The sequence below is a fragment of the Portunus trituberculatus genome, chromosome 40 (genome assembly GCF_017591435.1).
Source record: "Portunus trituberculatus isolate SZX2019 chromosome 40, ASM1759143v1, whole genome shotgun sequence".
NCBI classification, from domain to species: domain Eukaryota; kingdom Metazoa; phylum Arthropoda; class Malacostraca; order Decapoda; family Portunidae; genus Portunus; species Portunus trituberculatus.
The window spans coordinates 5,303,284-5,322,500 of NC_059294.1; the positions used below are offsets into that span (position 1 = coordinate 5,303,284).

Genomic DNA, 19,217 nt, shown 5'->3' on the forward strand with positions numbered 1-19,217 from the left:
CGCGTCATAGTACTCAAGGGGTTAAGGGATATTAGGGACGTGGTCTTGCGTTACTACAGCTTTAGGATGCCGAGAAGATTGCTGACCTGGTTTAACTTGAGGTGGTTCAGTTTAGGTTAGTTTGCAAAAGTGGAGGGAGCTTGGGTGACTTGACCTTCATGTGACCTCGCTTTAGTTTGCTCTGACCTTTGTGTGGGAGTTCCATGCTTCAAAAAACATTGCATTGATAACGAAGTGGAAAAGATACAGTGTCGAAGCCCTCTGGGGAAAAAATAACCATTTGACTCAGTGATTATTCAAGGAGTACACAAAAGGTTAATATAAACATTGCATAGTAAGAGTCGTAGCAATAACACAGGAGTCACTGACGGAATTTATGTATTTATGACTATATGTTCGTATATTTATGTATCCACCTGTTTATTTATTATCTATCAATTTTTCTACCTGCCCATTTATTTATTTGATCTCTGTCTATCTATTCAACTGCCATCCTGTATCTATCTATCTATCCTGCTCTTCATAACCTAGTCTAACTTAACCTAACTAATCTAACCTAACCTAACCTAACCCATAACTCACCTAACTTAACCTAACCTATCCTATCCAAACCTAACCAAACCTGACCTAATCCAACTTACACTAACCAAATCTAAGCTAACCTAACCTAAAGTAATTTATCCCTAAAGTAATCTAACTTAACCTAACCTAACCTACACGAACTTAATCTAACCTATCTTACCGTAACCTACCTAGCCTAACCTACCTTACCCTAACCCAATTTAACCTCACCTAACCTAACCTAACTTCAATCTAACCCTCTTGAGTTTGAACAAGACGCAGTGGCTGGTTGGTGGACTGTCGAGGTGTTGTCCTTGTTGCAGTGGGAGTTGGTGTGTGGGAGGGAACACCTACGCTCCCTCAGCCAGAGCATCTTCATGGTCGGCTACTTCTTCGGGGCGCCCCTCGGAGGATACTTCAGTGACAGGTAATTCTTTCTTTCTCCTTCCTCTTTCTCGCCACCACCACCACCAGTACCACTACACTACACTTTATCTCCTCTCTCTCTCTCTCTCTCTCTCTCTCTCTCTCTCTCTCTCTCTCTCTCTCTCTCTCTCTCTCTCTTGCACTCAAACAGATTCACTAACAAAACAAACAGAGTCAGAAATACACGTATACAAACAGAGAGGGACTTTTCCCATTCCACTTCTTGTTTATCGTGTAAAGGAGGTTAGTTAAAATCAGACACATCAAAAACGAAGATTTTTTTTTTTTTTTTTTTTTTTTTACGTATGGAAGAGGGCCAGCCAAGGGCAAAAAAAAGAAAGTTAGAAAAAGGCCCACTTGAGCGCTGGCTCTCCAAAGACTTCAAAAAGTGCCAAAACCGTCAGCCAGAATTAGGGGAGCAAATGCCTCGATACCTTCCTCTTAAAAGAAAACAAGTTGTAGGAATTCGGAAATACAGATGCAGGGAGGGAGTTCCAGAGTTTACCAGTGAAAGGGATGAATGATTGAGCGTACTGGTTAACTCTTGCATTAGAGAGTTGGACAGAATAGGGATGAGAGGAAGAAGAAAGCCTTGTGCAGCGTGGCCGCAGGAGGAGGGGAGGCATGCAGTTAGCAAGATCAGTAGAACAGTTACCATGAAAATAGCGATAAAATATAGAAAGGGATGCAACATTTCGGCGGTGAGAAAGAGACTGAAGACAGTTAGTCAGAGGAGGGAGTTGATGAGACGAAGAGCTTTCGATTCCACCCTATCAAGCAAAGCTGTGTGACTGGAACCCCCAAACATGCGAAGAGTACTCCATACAGGGACGGATAAGGCCCTTATACAGAGTAAGCAGTTGGAGGGCGAGAAAAACTGTCGGAGACGCCTCAGAACACCTAATTTCATAGAAGCTGTTTTAGCAAGAGATGAGATGTGAAGTTTCCAGTTAAGATTATGAGCAAAGGACAGACCGAGGATATTCATTGTGGAAGAGGAGACAGTTGAGTGTCATTGAAGAAGAGGGATAGTTGTCTGGAAGGTTGTGTCGAGTTGATAGATGGAGGAATTGAGTTTTGAGGCATTGAAAACTACTAGATTTTCTCTGCCCCAATCGGAAATCTTAGAAAGATCGGAAGTCAGGCGTTCCGTGGCGTCCCCGCGTGATCTGTTGATTTCCTGAAGGGTTGGACGTCTCTGAAAGAACGTGGAAAGATGTAGGGTGGTATCATCAGCGTAGGAGTGGATAGGGCAAGAAGTTTGGTTAAGAAGGTCATTAATGAATAATAGAAAGAGAGTGGGTGACAGGACAGAACCCTGAGGAACACCACTATTAATAGGTTTAGGAGAAGAACAGTAGCCGTCTACCACAGCAGCAATAGAGCGGTCGGAAAGGAAACTTGAGATAAAGTTGCAGAGAGAAGGATAGAAGCCGTAGGAGGGCAGTTTTGAAATCAAAGCTTTATGCCAGACTCTATCAAAAGCTTTTGATATGTCTAACGCAACAGCAAAAGTTTCACCGAAATCTCTAAAAGAGGATGACCAAGACTCAGTAAGGAAAGCCAGAAGATCACCAGTAGAGCGACCTTGACGGAAGCCATACTGGCGATCAGACAGAAGATTGTGAAGTGACAGATGTTTGAGAATCTTCCTATTCAGGATAGATTCAAAACTTTAGACAAGCAAGAGATTAAAGCTATAGGACGGTAGTTTGAGGGGTTAGAACGGTCACCCTTTTTAGGAACAGGCTGAATGTAGGCGAACTTCCAGCAGGAAGGAAAGGTAGAAGTCGATAGACAAAGTTGGAAGAGTTTGGCCAGGCAAGGTGCAAGCACAGAAGCACAGTTTTTGAGAACAATAGGAGGGACCCCATCAGGTCCATAAGCCTTCCGAGGGTTTAGGCCAGCAAGGGCATGGAAAACATCATTACGAAGAATTTTGATTGTAGACATGAAATAGTCAGAGGGAGGAGGAGAGGAGGACAAGCCCAGAATCGTCCAAGGTGGAGTTGTGAGCAAAGGTTTGAGAAAAGAGTTCAGCTTTAGAGACAGAAGAGATGGCAGTGGTGCCATCAGGATGAAATAAAGGAGGAAAGATGAAGAAGTGAAGTTATTTGAGATGTTTTTGGCTAGATGCCAGAAGTCACGAGGAGAGTTTGAGTTTGAAAGATTTTGACATTTCCTATTTATGAAAGAGTGTTTGGCAAGTTGAAGAACAGACTTGGCATGATTCCGGGCAGAGATATAAAGTGCATGAGATTCAGGAGATGGAAGGCTCAAGTACCTTTTGTGGGCAACCTCTCTATCATGTATAGCACGAGAACAGGCTGAGTTAAACCAAGGTTTAGAAGGTTTAGGTTGAGAAAAGAATGAGGAATGTACGCCTCCATGCCAGATACTAACACCTCTGTTATGCGTTCAGCACAAAGAGATGGGTCTCTGACACGGAAGCAATAATCATTCCAGGAAAATCAGCATAATACCTCCTCAGGTCCCCCCAACTGGCAGAGGCAAAACGCCAGAGGCACCTTCGCTTTGGGGATCCTGCGGAGGGATTGGAAAAATAGGACAAGATACAGAAATGAGATTGTGATCGGAGGAGCCCAACGGAGATGAAAGGGTGACAGCATAAGCAGAAGGGTTAGAGGTGAGGAAGAGATCAAGAATGTTGGGCGTGTCTCCAAGACGGTCAGGAATACGAGTAGGGTGTTGCACCAGTTGCTCTAGGTCATGGAGGATAGCAAAGTTGAAGGCTAGTTCACCAGGGTGGTCAGTGAAGGAGAGGAAAGCCAAAGCTGGTGGTGAACATTGAAATCTCCAAGAATGGAAATCTCAGCGAAAGGGTAGAGGGACAGAATGTGCTCCACTTTAGAAGTTAAGTAGTCGAAGAAATTACTATAGTCAGAAGAGTTAGGGAGAGATAAACAGCACAGATGAATTTAGTTTGAGAGTGACTGTTAAGTCGTAGCCAGATGGTGGAAAATTCGGAAGACTCAAGAGCGTGGGCACGAGAGCAAGTTAAGTCGTTGCGTACATAGACGCAACATCCAGCTTTGGAATGAAAATGAGAATAGAGAAAGTAGGAGGGAACAGAGAAGGGCTACTGTCAGTTGCCTCAGACAGCTGTGTTTCGGTGAGGAAAAGAAGATGAGGTTTAGTAGAGGAGAGGTGGTGTTCCACAGATTGAAAATTAGATCTAAGACCGCGAATGTTGCAGAAGTTAATGTAGAAAAAGTTGAGGGAGGTGTCAAGGCATTTGTGGTCTTCAACAGGAGAGGTGTCCGACCTGGGGACATTTTTGGTCCCCTCCCCAGAAGGGGACTCCGAGGCGTTGTTTATTTCGGGTCCCATTTTTCTTTTAAATTTTGATTTGGAGTGAAGGGTGTATGTGTGGTAAGTGCATGTAGTTTTGTGTGAAGAAGGAGAGTTGTCTTTAGAGGGTAGGCTGTGACTGCCCCCTTGAGTTGTGAGACACAAAGGGAAACATTCAACGAGATCACAACTAGCTTTAATGGAAGGTTCACAGCACCTCCTGAACTAGTGCTATTAGATCTCAAGAATATAATAGATACACTCTTAATCGCAGCTCTTTTCTTTATCCATTAAAAAGGATAAGTAAATAAATAGTAAAATAAAAAAATAGATAAAATGAAAGAGAATAAGAAAAAAATCAATGGAAAAGTTTTAAATGGTTTGGTTCACTTAGTTCCCGTGTTATCTTGATGTCCCACTCGTTCTTCAAACAGTTAAAAGTCGCAGAAAGAGCGGGAAACAGAAACAGGTAGCGTTCTCGAGTTTTAGGCATGTATTTTGAAACACCTCTGCATCGTACCTCCATTAATTCAAGAGGCTTGATGTTACGATGGTTTATAATGTTGTTTGTACGATTTGAGTGACAAATTAACAAAACATCATATATTATCTACAAGAGAACAAGTGAAATCTCCGCTAATCATCTCTGTGGCCTTTGAAAACAGTATTCTGAAACATATCTGCGCCGTGCCTCCATTACTTCAAGAGGCTCTAGTTGATTCCATGATGGTTTTTAAGGGTGTTTGTACTGTCTAAGTAACAGATCAGAAAGACGGTGGCGTAGTGCAGTGATAGTCAACCTGGGTGCATGGTGCACCCCAGGGTGCATGATTTTTTTCAAAGGGTACATGGAAATAATGGGGTACATGGAGGGGTACATGACAAGGCTAGTGTGTACAAGAATGCACACTACGAAAAGGTGTTTTAGGAAGAAAATTGTAAGTGTAATGTAAGAAATTAATTTAAATTGAGATTATAGTATTAAAAATATGTGTATTATATTAGTATATTACACTCAGTATTAACTATAGTTACTATACACAGTATAAAGAGCCATTCCCCAGATAGGCAGATACTGCCCCAAAGTGTGGGGAAAAGTATGAGGAATTTGGTATAGGTACTTTTCACGACGGGTTTTGTGACACAATTCGCGCCTCACGGGTTGGCAACATTGCAGCTTGCGGGCCTGCGGCGGTGTACTGGTATTAGACGTGTCACTGGCGCTGGTAGTAGAGGTATACACTCAGTACAGTGCTACCCTCATTCTACCTTCACGTTCCTTCGGACGCACAGTCAAGTTGACTCCCGACTTAACCACTCAAAATCGCTCGTATATTGGTGAGTAGTAAATAATGATAGGTGGATGGAAGGAAACACGGGTATGCAGATCAGACAATTTCTCATTTAATTTCGCTGTTGCTTCTTTCCCCTGAAGAAGCAACAACGAAAATACTCGGGAAATTAACTCTGATGTACACTTGTACAGTACATACCCGTGTCGTGTTTCCTTCCATTCACCTATCCACACATGTCACAATGTCTTGAATATGAGTTAATTTGTGTTTGTGGCATGTAGACGGCGAGAAGTACCAGACTGGGTGCATTATGATTATATAATTATTTTCAGGGCACTTATAGGATGGATCATACATGGCTTCTATCTTTGAGAAACTGAATCAATTAAACCTATCCCTTCAAGGCTTTGGTGGGGATATTTTTGATGTCACTGGCAAGATTGAAGCTTTCAAGTTAAAGATTGGGTTATGGAAAAGAAAAGTTGAAACTAAGGACTTCGGTAGTTTCTCCTTCCTTGATCAGTTCTTGAAAGAGTGCAACTGGGAAGTGCTATCTCCTTCGCTGGAAGAAAATATTAAGGATTTTGTTATTTTTCATCTGGACAGTCTGGAAAAGAAGTTTAGTATCTATTTCCCTGATCAAGAGGCAAGAGCACTCGAAGAATGTATGTGGATTGTGAACCCCTTTGTCTCAGCTAATACCAGATTAGCCAATCTGGAATCATTGACACCTACTTTGCTAGAACTGTCCACTGATTTTGCACAGAAGTCATCATTCCATGAATTCTCCTACTATGGAGATTTCTGGTGCTCACTTTTAGGAATTCCAGAGTACCAAGAACTTGCACGAATGGCCATGACTTATCTAGTGCGGATGCCAACAACATATCTGGCAGAGAAAGGCTTCTCTAATCTGGTGGATATTAAAACAAAAAAGCGAAACCAGTTACAAGATGTGGATTCTCTGATGAGGGGGGCACTGGAAAGTGAAATAAAACCTCGCTTTGAAAAGATTGTTGGAACAATGCAGCAGCAACCCAGCCACTGAATATAAAACCTTTTTAATTTGCTGTTTTATAACTTGTGTGTATACAATGTGATATTCCATTTGTATTTTTTTTTCAAACCATTTGAAAAATCACATTATTTGTACATTTAAAAATAGAAATACAAAAGGTATACACATATAATTATATTGTTTTATTATACAGTTACCACCTATATAATTGTTTAGGACCAAGTAGCTATTTTTTATATTTAAAATAGAGACCTAATACTTTTATTTATATATTTTCGGTCTTAAAAATAAAAAACAATGTGATTTTTTTTTTTTTTTTTTTTTTTTTTTTGTCGACGGCGCTAGGGTACATGAATTTTTCAAGAGCTCCCGGAAGGGTGCATGATCTTAGAAAAGGTTGAAGAACACTGGCGTAGTGGATAAGGTGGTGAGCGTGGGATCAGGCAGACGTCCACTCGTATGTTCTTATCCCACCACGTACCGCCCTGATGCTTTGTCATTTGTAGAGTGCTTTAAAGTCACCATGATGCCCAGTTTCTAGGTGGAGATGTAATTACCTTACAACAAAGATGTGCTTGGGTGGTGATATGGGCCCTAAAATGGGTACCATTTCAAATATATTTGCCTGCGCCGCTAATGGGTGGAAGCTGAACAGCTATTCCTATACTCCTACTGAACCCACAAGCGCTATAGCTCATAATAAAAAAAAAAAAAGATAAACAAAGATTCTATACCATCAACAAGAGAAGCATATGTGAAAACCCTGGTAATCATCTTTGTGGCCTATGAAAACATTCGAGGTGAGGCAGTGAAATGTTCCTGTATACGGGCCTAACCGCCACTAGGGATAAGAGTGTAAAGATGCTAACTAACTCTAGCGTCGTAACTTCCTTCAACTCCTTCCTACCTAGCACGGCCTTTTGAGAGGCATCCTCCGAGCCCTGAATGTCCCGTGATACGCTCGTTAAGTGATACGCCTGACATTCCTTCACCACAGTGTAGGAACAAACACGACAAAAGAGTCGTGTGTGTGTGTGTGTGTGTGTGTGTGTGTGTGTGTGTGTGTGTGTGTGTGTGTGTGTGTGTGTCGCTCAGCTTGTCAATAGACATTGCCCTCGCCAGCCTTCCATTTCTCCACATCAAAAAGACTTTTATATTGTTATCTTGAGTTTCGAATATGATTAGACAGTTTTATTTACATTAGGAGGAGTCTATAGATGTCAGAAGATTAATGGCCAGAGTTTTCATTATTCTAATTCTCACATAAGTTTCTGAAGGTGTATAAACTCGCTAAATAGTAAGCAGAATGAATATGGAAACGCGTTATGATACTGAAGGGGTTAACCTCATTATAAATTCACAGACTTTGACTAATTCAACAAAACATTATGGATGGAGATTTTAAGGGCAAAAAGTCACCTAAGTGGAAGCAACAGTTCAGAGTAAAGGGAGAGGAGAATGGAGGGCGTCATTAGGTTTGTCCCTCACTCATTTCTCCATTAGCCGAGGCCTTTCACGGCGTAATTGGTCAGTGTTCCCGCTGACTGGCCGACGCGCATAAATTTGAGGCACAGTACCAGAAAGATTTGCATGATATTGTAAATTTGGAACCTGGCGTTTGTGTGTGTGTGTGTGTGTGTGTGTGTGTGTGTGTGTGTGTGTGTGTGTGTGTGTGTGTGTGTGTGTGTGTGTGTGTGTGTGTGTGTGTGTGTGTGTGTGTGTGTGTGTGTGTGTGTGTGTGTGTGTGTGTGTGTGTTTGAGTGTTTGAGAGAGAGAGAGAGAGAGAGAGAGAGAGAGAGAGAGAGAGAGAGAATAATCCCTCTCCTGAAATGGTGAGTCTCCATTTAGTGAGAGGCTCTACTATTTAAAAGTCTAAATAGAGCAAACAGTAAATTTTTTGGAATACGATTTACTTTCTCCGCCAGCCGATCACTGGAGGTTTTTCTTGATTGTTTTTTTTTTCAGATAATTTAACGAAAAGTGTTAGAAGGTCATGTTCTTAAATGTTCCACCCCTTAACATACTTTCTTACTTGCTGTACAACTTATTCACTACTTCACTCACTCACTAACTAACTAACTAACTGACTGACTGACTGACTAACTGACTGTTTCTTTAATTTCCAAGACTACTCACTGACACACACTACATATTCTCTCTCTCTCTCTCTCTCTCTCTCTCTCTCTCTCTCTCTCTCTCTCTCTCTCTCTCTCTCTCTCTCTCTCTCTCTCTCTCTCTCTCTCTCTCTCTCTCTCTCTCTCTCTCTCTCTCTCTCTCCAGGTAACTAGATGTCGCTTAATTAGTGGAACCTTACCAATTTGCACTGCAGGTTCGGGCGGAAGAGGCTGATGAGCGGTGCGCTGTGGGCGTTTATCGTGGTCTCTGTGCTTGGGTCCGTGGCTCCCTCCTACCCGCTCTTCCTCGTGTGCCGCCTCGTCATGGCCTTCACCGGCACCATCGTCTATCAAGCTTCCTACATACTGGGTAAGAACAGAAGTATTTTGGTGTTGCTGTTGCTGTTGTTGTCATTTTTATTGCTGCTGTTGTTGTTTTCAGTGTTTTCTCCTGTCCAAAACATAAGAGCATCATAAAAATAAGAAACGCAAACCCACCTACCGATCTTACCATAACCTAAACTAACCTAACTTAACCTAACCTGTCCTAATCTACTCTAACTTAACGTACACGAAGATAACTTAATCTAACCTAACCTACCATGACCTTACCTAACCTAACCTCACTCTAATCCCACTGAGTTTGAACGAGACGCAACTGTTGGTTGGTGGAGAAGAGAGGAGGATCATTCGCTTTCAGAGGAATAAACAGCAATAGCGCCTGTAATACGAGAGCCTTACAAGTAACTAATGAGCATGTAAGTGTGTCCTCACTGCTACACGGACGAGGAGACACTGACAAACCTAATGACGTGTATAATGACAGCAAGAGTATGTATGCAATTTTCTCGAAACACTGCAGCAGATAAAGAAGCAATGAGGATGTAGGAAGCATGACGACAAAAAAGACTTCTAAGCATTACAAAAGCGTGCCATGAATAGAGAGAGTGCAGAAGTTGAAGCTGCCCGAATAAAGAGGAAAGAAGAGAGGGAGTAGAATTTAAAATACCTGAATGAATTAGAGAAATAGTAGAGGGGAAGGACAAGCTTTAGATCAGAGAAAAGAGAAGACAGACAAGGTGGTGTGAATATTTAGAAGGGAAGCACAACTGGAAAATTGAAATGTTGGAATATTCAACCGTTTTTTTTCGACTCTAAAAGAAGGGAAAGGTTGGTGGTCAGTGGATTTCGTCAGGATCAAATCTCCGTCCATTCAAATTGTCTCATCTCCTTCACGTAATCCAAGGCCCCAGAGGTCAGTGGAGCGTCTCTCTATATATTTCAACCTTCGTCCCTCCGACTCATTGCCTTGTTCTTCCAGTTCACAGTTTTGTCCTCTCTTTCTACTCGTCTGAATGTTTAGTTCTTCAATACGAGTAACCTAAAGCCTCCACGACTAGATCTCTTCATCTCTATTGGCCTTTCTGCTAAACTTCCAGCCTCTCATTTGGTCTTTTAGCATTTCATTCTTAAATCTTTTCCCGTGAACTCTCTCTCTCTCTCTCTCTCTCTCTCTCTCTCTCTCTCTCTCTCTCTCTCTCTCTCTCTCTCTCTCTCTCTCTCTCTCTCTCTCTCTCTCTCTCTCTCTCTCTCTCTCTCTCTCTCTCTCTCTCTCTCTCTCTCTCTCTCTCTCTCTCTCATTTGAAAGTCAAGCGCGGGCAGGACATGTAACGGAGAGAGAGAGAGAGAGAGAGAGAGAGAGAGAGAGAGAGAGAGAGAGAGAGAGAGAGAGAGAGAGAGAGAGAGAGAGAGAGAGAGAGAGAGAGAGAGAGAGAGAGAGAGAGAGAGAGAGAGAGAGAGAGAGAGAGAGAGAGAGAGAGAGAGAGAGAGAGAGAGAGAGAGAGAGAGAGAGAGAGAGAGAGAGAGAGAGAGAGAGAGAGAGAGAGAGAGAGAGAGAGAGAGAGAGAGAGAGAGAGAGAGAGAGAGAGAGAGAGAGAGAGAGAGAGAGAGAGAGAGAGAATTGTAAGCATTTTGTTGTTTCCAAATAATGTATTCTATTGGCATTGACTTTCACGCAGTCTTCCTTCGGTTTCATAAAAGGAGAACAGTTTTTTTTCTTCTCTCTGTTCTAAATACTGATTATTTAACACCACCTGTCTATCGGTTACCTTTTTTCTGCGTAACATTTGCAGGTATTCAAATTTTTCATCAAAGTTTGACACTGCATATTCTCGCGGGTCTGTCTTACGCTGGTATTTAGAAACGCCTTACTTTCTTAACATAACGATTTTCCAAGGCCACAGAAACGACTAGCCTGGTTTTCAAGACAGTTTCTCCTTTTGATAAACTAGAAAGCTTACCAATCCATCACCAGAACCATAAAAAAAAAAAAATACTTGTGAAAACACGAGTATTTTAAATTAAAGCCTTTGGAAAGTAGTGAAGGTGAGAGAGCAAAGCGTTTCAGAATAGCCTTAGTACAATCTTTCTGCAGTAGATGTCAGCATTTCCCACCCTGACCTCCTCAGTCTTCTCTGACTCCCATCGTTTGCCCTCTGCCTCCTACCAAACTTTCACAGTTTCTCCTCATCTATTTTCCCTTCACCTTGTCTTTTCGTCCCCTGCCTTGTGAAGCCTCGGCCTCCTCGCCTCTCTGGGAAACTCCACTCCTTGTTTCACTCCATTATTCCCCACTGAGTCTCACCCACTGCCTCTGAACCTAACGCCTGTTGCCTCTGGACAGTATCGTCTTTACAGTCCCCTTCCCTTGCTCCTTCTCGATCCCTCTCTTTCTTTCCATCACAGTCTTTTTTTTTTTGCCTCTTTGTCTTCCCCTCGCCTTTTTCTTGTTGTCCTTTGCCCCTCGTACACCGCCCTGACTCCCTTCCTTGGTGCTGACAGCTGTGGAGGCGAGCAGCATGCGTCACCGGGGTTTGGTGGGCATCATGTTCTCTGTGCCGTTCGCCCTCGGTAACATGCTGCTGCCGGGTGTCGCCTACCTGGTGAGGGACTGGCGGCATCTCCATCTGGCTATCTCCGTACCCGTCATCCTCCTCATCTCTAACACTATGTGAGTATGTGATGTCTTCCGTGACGAGCAAAAGTATTGTGAAATTCAAATAATTCATAGGATATTTGAAAAGTGAAGCTTAAAATGTGCGTATGTATATTTACACACACACACACACACACACACACACACACACACACACACACACACACACACACACACACACACGCACACAGACACACGGAAAGCGGCGAGGCAAATGGGCAAGCTTCTTAATGTGTAGCCCCTGTTCACCTAGCAGTAAATAGGTACGGGATGTAACTCGAGGGGTTGTGGCCTCGCTTTCCCGGTGTGTGGAGTGTGTTGTGGTTTCAGTCCTACCCGAAGATCGGTCTATGAGCTCTGAGCTCGCTCCGTAATGGGGAAGACTGGCTGGGTAACCAGCAGGCACCGTGGTGAATTACACACACACACACACACACACACACACACACACACACACACACACACACACACACACACACAGTTAGTTAGTAAATTTATTGACAAAACAAAATTACATGAACAAAGAACAAAGAACAAATATTTAAACTTACATTTTGTCCAAAATTAAAAATATTTTCAATAATCTTGTAAGGGGCGATTTTCTGTTTATGTAAAAAGAGGTTACATATTTCATATACATTAAGGTTCATGTGTACAAATTAAACACTTTAAATACATAGTCACATAGTTCACCTATATAAACATTTTCACTGAGTAGATCAGTGATACTTGTAAAGGTTAACATAAGGAATTGTACACGATATTGGGCAGAAAGTGGACAGTGTATCATCACATGCTGTTCTGTCTGTACCTGTTGTCCATCACATTGACACACACGTTGATCTGTTGGTGTGCGGCTCCACCTCCCTACCTCTATCCTAAGACTGTGGGACATGAGTCTAAGTCTAGTGAAAGATTCACGTTTATAGTCAGGGATGAATTTCATTGTCCGATACACTTGATGCACTGTCATTGAGGGGTTCAGTTCTGTGGTATATGTTGTTAACTTCGTTGCACCTGCCGCTCTTTCCCGAACATAGGTCTCAATGTTATTTAATGGATTTTCATTACTGTTCCACAAAAGGGATCTTTCTATGAAACGAAAACCAGGTGTGTTTGCTTCTCTACAAAGGTTATATACAAAGTGGTACGGTTGTTCCATATCTATGTTTCCATGCTTTCTTGTAATAAACTTATATCTTTTCTTTTCAATGAGATGTTGTACAGGAGGATATCTGCCTCTATCATACAGAGATTCATGCTCGTGTTTTTCCTAACACCAAGCAGACATTTCACTAGTCTATTATATTGTTTTTCCAGTACTTTTGTATTTTTTCTTAACCATGTTTCTGAACTGTAAAGTAAAGAACTCATCACTGCCGCTTCAAACACTGTACTTTTGTAAATAAATGGCATTTGAGTATTACTGGCACAGAAGATAGAGAACTTATTTACAACAGCTTCACTCGAGGCTTCATTTAGTCTCAATATCTCGTCCAATTTAGCCGTGTCAATGAACCATGCCCCGAGGTACAAATACCTGGTGGCATAGTTCACGCTCGTGCCTTCACTTGTTAAACAGGATTTATCACAGTCCTCCCCATTAATAACAAAAAACTTCGTCTTCTTCTCGTTAATTACCATACCACTCTCTCTACACAAACGACATACAATTTCAAATTTCCTTAAACACATTTCTCGACTGGTAGATAGTATTACAGCATCGTCCATCAGTAGTAGCGTGTGCAAACTACCTAGACACCCGTCCGTTGGTATAGTTCTTTTCAACATCTTCACCATCTCATTAATGTAAAGAACAAATAATAAACAACTCGAGGGAGCCCCCTGGCGAACTCCAATTGATGCGTCCAATACCGCTGAATTAAGAATATTCTTAGTAGATTTATACATTGCCATGATTGCCCGCAACATTACTCTGCCACAACCTAAATCCTTGAGACGCTCAATTACCTTTATAGCTTTGGTAAAATCAATGAATAATACATATAATTTTAACTTTTTAAATAATGCATAATCACAAAGTAGTCTTAACGTCATGATTTGCTCTATGCAATCTCTGCCTTTCTGTGCTCCCGCTTGACATTTATCAATGGTGCACCAAAGCTTTAATCTATTAAGTAACATTACATCATATATCTTCGCAAGGGTGTCCATTATACTAATTCCTCTGTAGTTGTTACATATTAAAGAGTCTCCTGATTTGAATAACAATACCAACTTGCTATAACACCAAGATAATGGGTACCAACAACCTATGAGTACCAAGTTTATTATTGCCAATATGAATAAAAACCACGATACGGGCAAGCTTTTAATTACGCCAGGGCATATACCACTGTAACTTTTATTCATGTTCAAACTGCTCACTGCTTCATCTAACTCACTAACCGTAAACGGATCGTCCAACACTGGTATATAAGGAGCATTTGTAATAGTATCGTCTTCAATTATTTGCATATTAGGAGGGTTTAATAAATTTTCAAAAGGCACTTTAAATTGCTCATCCTTAGGCTGTTCAGCTCTTTCTTGTTCAACTCCTCCTTTCCAGTTTATTGATTTCCAAATAAGTTTACTATCCTTGGAGTCCAACAAGTTTTTCCACCTTGGATGTGTTTCGTCCCACTCATGTTGCATCTCCGAGTGGTGCAGAGTAAATGTGGCCGCAGTGTCCATGATAGTCCGGCATCCCTCTGTAACAGCCTTGTCTACATCCACTGTCACGCCGTCCACCGCGAAGTCCGGGGGTGCTATCTCCTGCAGTGCTTTTGTAAGGCCCTCGACGTCAAGTCTTCTGTGATTCCCACTCTTGGGTAGTTTGTGTTGAGGCGTGACTTCATACACACACACACACACACAAACAGAAAATGGTCGAGTGTGTGCAGTGAGTGGCAGTTAAAGGGAGAAGGAAGAGAAGGACGTGAAGACTCAGGCGTAGAGGATGAAGAACAATGAGGCTGAGACAGATTTGGGCAGACTGACGTAGAATGAGATTAACTAAAGTAAGCTAACGTAACCTGACATAATCTGACGTAGGCTAAGACAGGGTGACGCAGACTGACGTAAGTTAAGAAAGGTTGAAATCTGTATCGAAAAACTGAGATAAACTTGGCAGAATTAGCGTGGCCGGCCAGAATAGATCCAGTATAGGGAAATGAACATGAGTGGTTGGCCTGTGCATTGTGGAACCGCTGCAGTGTGCCTTGTTTTATGCCCCGCTCCCGTGCCATTGTTTACCGAGGCAGTGTCATGATGTATTGTTATGCAGGAGGCTTTAGTGCTCGCTCGGCTATGTATTATTCCCGCTATTATGAGGGCGGGCCGGAATATCCTGGGCTGAGCGCACGCTGACTCTCTCCTGACAGCCTTTAAAGCGAAAAGAGGATGAGTGGAGCGCTTTGGTGAGGAAAGGGATGACGTAACTCCCGGGACAGACACAGAGACAGACGGACAGACGAGTACATACACACACACACACACACACACAGAGAGAGAGAGAGAGAGAGAGAGAGAGAGACACACACACACACACACACACACACACACACACACACACACACACACACACACACACACACATATTATAGAAATCCGACACTACTAACACACTATCTTTGCCTTCCTGTGCGTGTGTGCGTGTGTGTGTCCAGTATCCTGCCGGAGTCCCCGCGGTGGCTGCTGCAGAACGGGCGGTGGTCAGGAGGCGGAGAGGGAGCTGCAGAAGGCGGCAAGGTGGAACAGCAGCAAGACTTTTGACTCTACGTGGCTCCTCTCAGCCCTCACACAGATGAAAGCCCAGGTAAGAGAGAGAGAGATATATATATATATATATATATATATATATATATATATATATATATATATATATATATATAGAGAGAGAGAGAGAGAGAGAGAGAGAGAGAGAGAGAGAGAGAGAGAGAGAGAGAGAGAGAGAGAGAGAGAGAGAGAGAGAGAGAGAGAGAGAGAGAGAGAGAAAGAGAGAGAGATGCAGAATCCTCTTATCACCTGGGCACACATTGTCACTAATGCACTAATCCCGGTGAGAGCAGGTAAGAGGTGAGAGGACTCTTCTATTCCCCTGTAAGACCTTCATACCTCCTTCACTTCACTCCTTGTTCCCTCGTCATCATATCTTACTTCTTCCTCTTCTTCTTCTTCTTCTTCTTCTTCTTCTTCTTCTTCTTCTTCTTCTTCTTCTTCTTCTTCTTCTTCTTCTTCTTCTTCTTCTTCTTCCCTCGTAGTTGTCATAAAATTTACCTCCTTTTTGCTCCTCTCTCAGATATTTCACACCACTTCACTACATTGTCTACATTGTTTTTTTCTTCCTATATCGCTTAGCACCGTACTTCTTCATTTATAAACTCTGATATTAGGTTAAGACGAATTATTTCATCTCAGAATTAGCCTTTTACCTCTTAATTAATCTCTTCTTCCTCCTCCTTCTACTCTTCCTATTCTTCTTCTTCTTCTGCCTCCGTCTTTCCTTTCTTCTCATCCTCCTCTTCCTCCTCCTTCTCTTCAAACCCTCACAAAGCCATTCACTTCCAAATTCTCATTGTCAGGCTAAGCTTTTTTATGTGTTCTCCTTGAATTGGCTGCACGTGAAATATTTGTCGATTCAAGAAGTTTTGCGTCGTCGAAGGCCAAAAAGGAGACAGCAGTCGGAGTTGTGAGGCTGTCGTGGTTTTGTACGTGTGTGTGTGTGTGTGTGTGTGTGTGTAATTCACTGTTTGATCTGCTGCAGTCTCTGACGAGACAGCCAGACGTTACCCTACGGAAAGAGCTCAGAGCTCATTGTTTCCGATCTTCGGATAGGTCTGAGACCAGGCACACACCACACACCGGGACAACAAGGTCACAACTCCTCGATTTACATCCCGTGCCTACTCACTGCTAGGTGAACAGGGGCTACACGTGAAAGGAGACACACCCAAATATCTCCACCCGGCCGGGGAATCGAACCCCGGTCCTCTGGCTTGTGAAGCCAGCGCTCTAACCACTGAGCTACCGGGCCGTGTGTGTGTGTGTGTGTGTGTGTTTGACAGCCACACACATTAACAGAAACACACACACACACACACACACACACACACACACACACACACACACACACACATATGTATGGTCTCAGGCCTATCCGAGGATCGGAAATAATGAGCTCTGAGCTCGTTCCGTAGGATAACGTCTGGCTGTCTCGTCAGAGATTGCCGCAGATCAAACAGTGAAACACACACACACACACACACACACACACACACACACACACACACATGCTTTGTTTTCGATCCCCGTAGTGCCATCAATCGTTCCCCAAAACAAGTAAATATTGGAGGGGAAAACACGAGCATTGAATTAAAGTATTTTTTACGCCTGGTATTTGATTCACCGATGCAAAAAATAACGTGTTCAGTAGATAATGACTCGCTCTATGACAAGAAGAGAGGGCTGGGGAAGGTCACTCTCTCTCTCTCTCTCTCTCTCTCTCTCTCTCTCTCTCTCTCTCTCTCTCTCTCTTTCTTGAAAATTCCACCCTTCACTTCAAATCTTTTCATCTATTCCAGTTCTCCACCTAATTACTATGACCACCTTCCCTCCCCGCGGCCCTGTAAGGAAGTGTTTGTCCATCCACTCCCAATATTCACTGTTCATGTTGTGGTTCTTCCCTCAAACTCCCATTAAACTATTTGATATTCTCTTTCTTTGCTTTTTTCTTCATGTTTACGTCCCAAAGTTTCTCTACATTAGCTCTATTTTTGCTTTTTAGTTTCCTTTTCATTTTTTTATTTTACGATTTCCAATCCTCAACTTTTTTTTAATGGGGTATCTTTTCCTTGATTACTTCATATCCCTTTTTCTTAACTTCTCTAAAATGCTTTCCTAAACCTTCATCTTTCTTTACATCACAAAATTTCTGCCTTTTTCTCTTATACCTTCCTTCCTTAGCTCACCTGCAGTCTTTAACTTTTCTGTTTATCTTTTAAACTCCCATGTAATTTTACACTATTTACCTTTACCGTGGCTTTACACTCACACCTTTAGCATTACAGCCAACCTGACTCTCTTTGCATGCACCAGCCAGCCCAAGCCTCGACTTCCACGTGCAATTAGAACATTCGCAACGTGTAATAACCTCCTGGGCCTTACTTGCAATATCACCTGTTTTCACGGTGCCTGCTACCTGCCACTCTCGGGGCGGACAGGTGGAGACGACCAAGGGAAAGAGGAGGGAAAGAGGAGGATGTTCTGGCGGTGGTAGCGAGGTTGGGGAAAGGTAGAGGAGAAGGGGAGGCTGCTATCAGTGCCTCCTCGTCTCCTCACAGCGAAGTTCCAATCGGGCGGTGCAGGCGGGCTATCAGGAATCAATAATGCCGTGTACATATACTCACTCATTCCTCCTCCCGCATGGCGCCTTGAGGTAGTTGAAGTGGGAGTATGGAAAGAGGGTGAGTAGTTAGGTAGGAAGGGATGTGTCAGTAGTGATGGTGGTGTTAGTGAGGTATATAGTAGTGGTATTATAGGAAAACGTACCATTAGTAGTGGTGGTGTAGAAACAAGGAGCATTTTGAAGAAGAAAAGACGTGAAAGAGAGTTAAAAAGAGAAAACAAAAGATATAAGTGAGAAGAAATGAAACATGCAATTTACTAACAAAGAAGTGAAAAGGAAAAGAAAAACGAGAAGACTTTTTGAACAGTGATAGCACGATAATTAACTTAAAGAAGGGAGGGATGAGAAGATAAAAGAGAAAAAGGAAAAGAAACGAAGAAAGAAAAAGAACAACAAAGGGAGAAGATCAGCGAGGCAAATTTGTCAGATAAACACGGAGAGGAGAAAGAAACCGAAAGAGAAATTAAAGAAAACTAGACAGAGAGAGACAAGCATCATCATCACCATTCTTATTAAATCTACCACTGTTATCATCTTACACAATATCATCTCTCTCTAATAATCAATCAATAATGTAGTACTTTCACTCACTTTATGAAGACTCACACTGACATTCAAGCAATTTCTCCCTCGTGTAGTGCTACTTCCTCACTCTTCTCTCCTCTCTCTCTCTCTCTCTCTCTCTCTCTCTCTCTCTCTCTCTCTCTCTCTCTCTCTCTCTCTCTCTCTCTCTCAATCAATCAATAATGTAGTTCACTCACTCACTTTCATCTAGACTCAAGCAATTTTTATCTCGTATAGTACTTGTTCACTCTCCTCTCTCCTCCTCCTCTCTCTCTCTCTCTCTCTCTCTCTCTCTCTCTCTCTCTCTCTCTCTCTCTCTCTCTCTCTCTCTCTGTCTATCAATTAATCAATAATGTAGTACACTCACTCACTTTCATTTAAACTCATCCCGACGCTCAAGCAATTTTTCTCTCTTACAGTACTTGCTCACTCTCCTCTTTCTCCTCCGTCTCCTCTTCCTCTTCCCGCAGGCCGAGCACAGTGAGTGTAGCCAAGAGAACCCAGTAGGCGGGTCGTCGCTGCGGGA

At 42.6% G+C, this 19,217-nt stretch overlaps 1 protein-coding gene across 1 annotated transcript in view; it reads left to right on the top strand.

Moving 5' to 3' along the window:
* LOC123516252 (organic cation transporter protein-like) overlaps positions 1-19,217 on the top strand; it is a 41,521-nt gene that overhangs the window by 18,980 nt on the left and 3,324 nt on the right. The window contains 6 exon segments of the mRNA XM_045275483.1: positions 885-988; positions 8,942-9,096; positions 11,568-11,736; positions 15,390-15,432; positions 15,434-15,538; positions 19,162-19,217. The exon segment at positions 19,162-19,217 is cut by the window's right edge and continues 129 nt beyond it. Of these exon segments, the coding sequence (XP_045131418.1) occupies positions 885-988; positions 8,942-9,096; positions 11,568-11,736; positions 15,390-15,432; positions 15,434-15,538; positions 19,162-19,217 (632 nt within the window).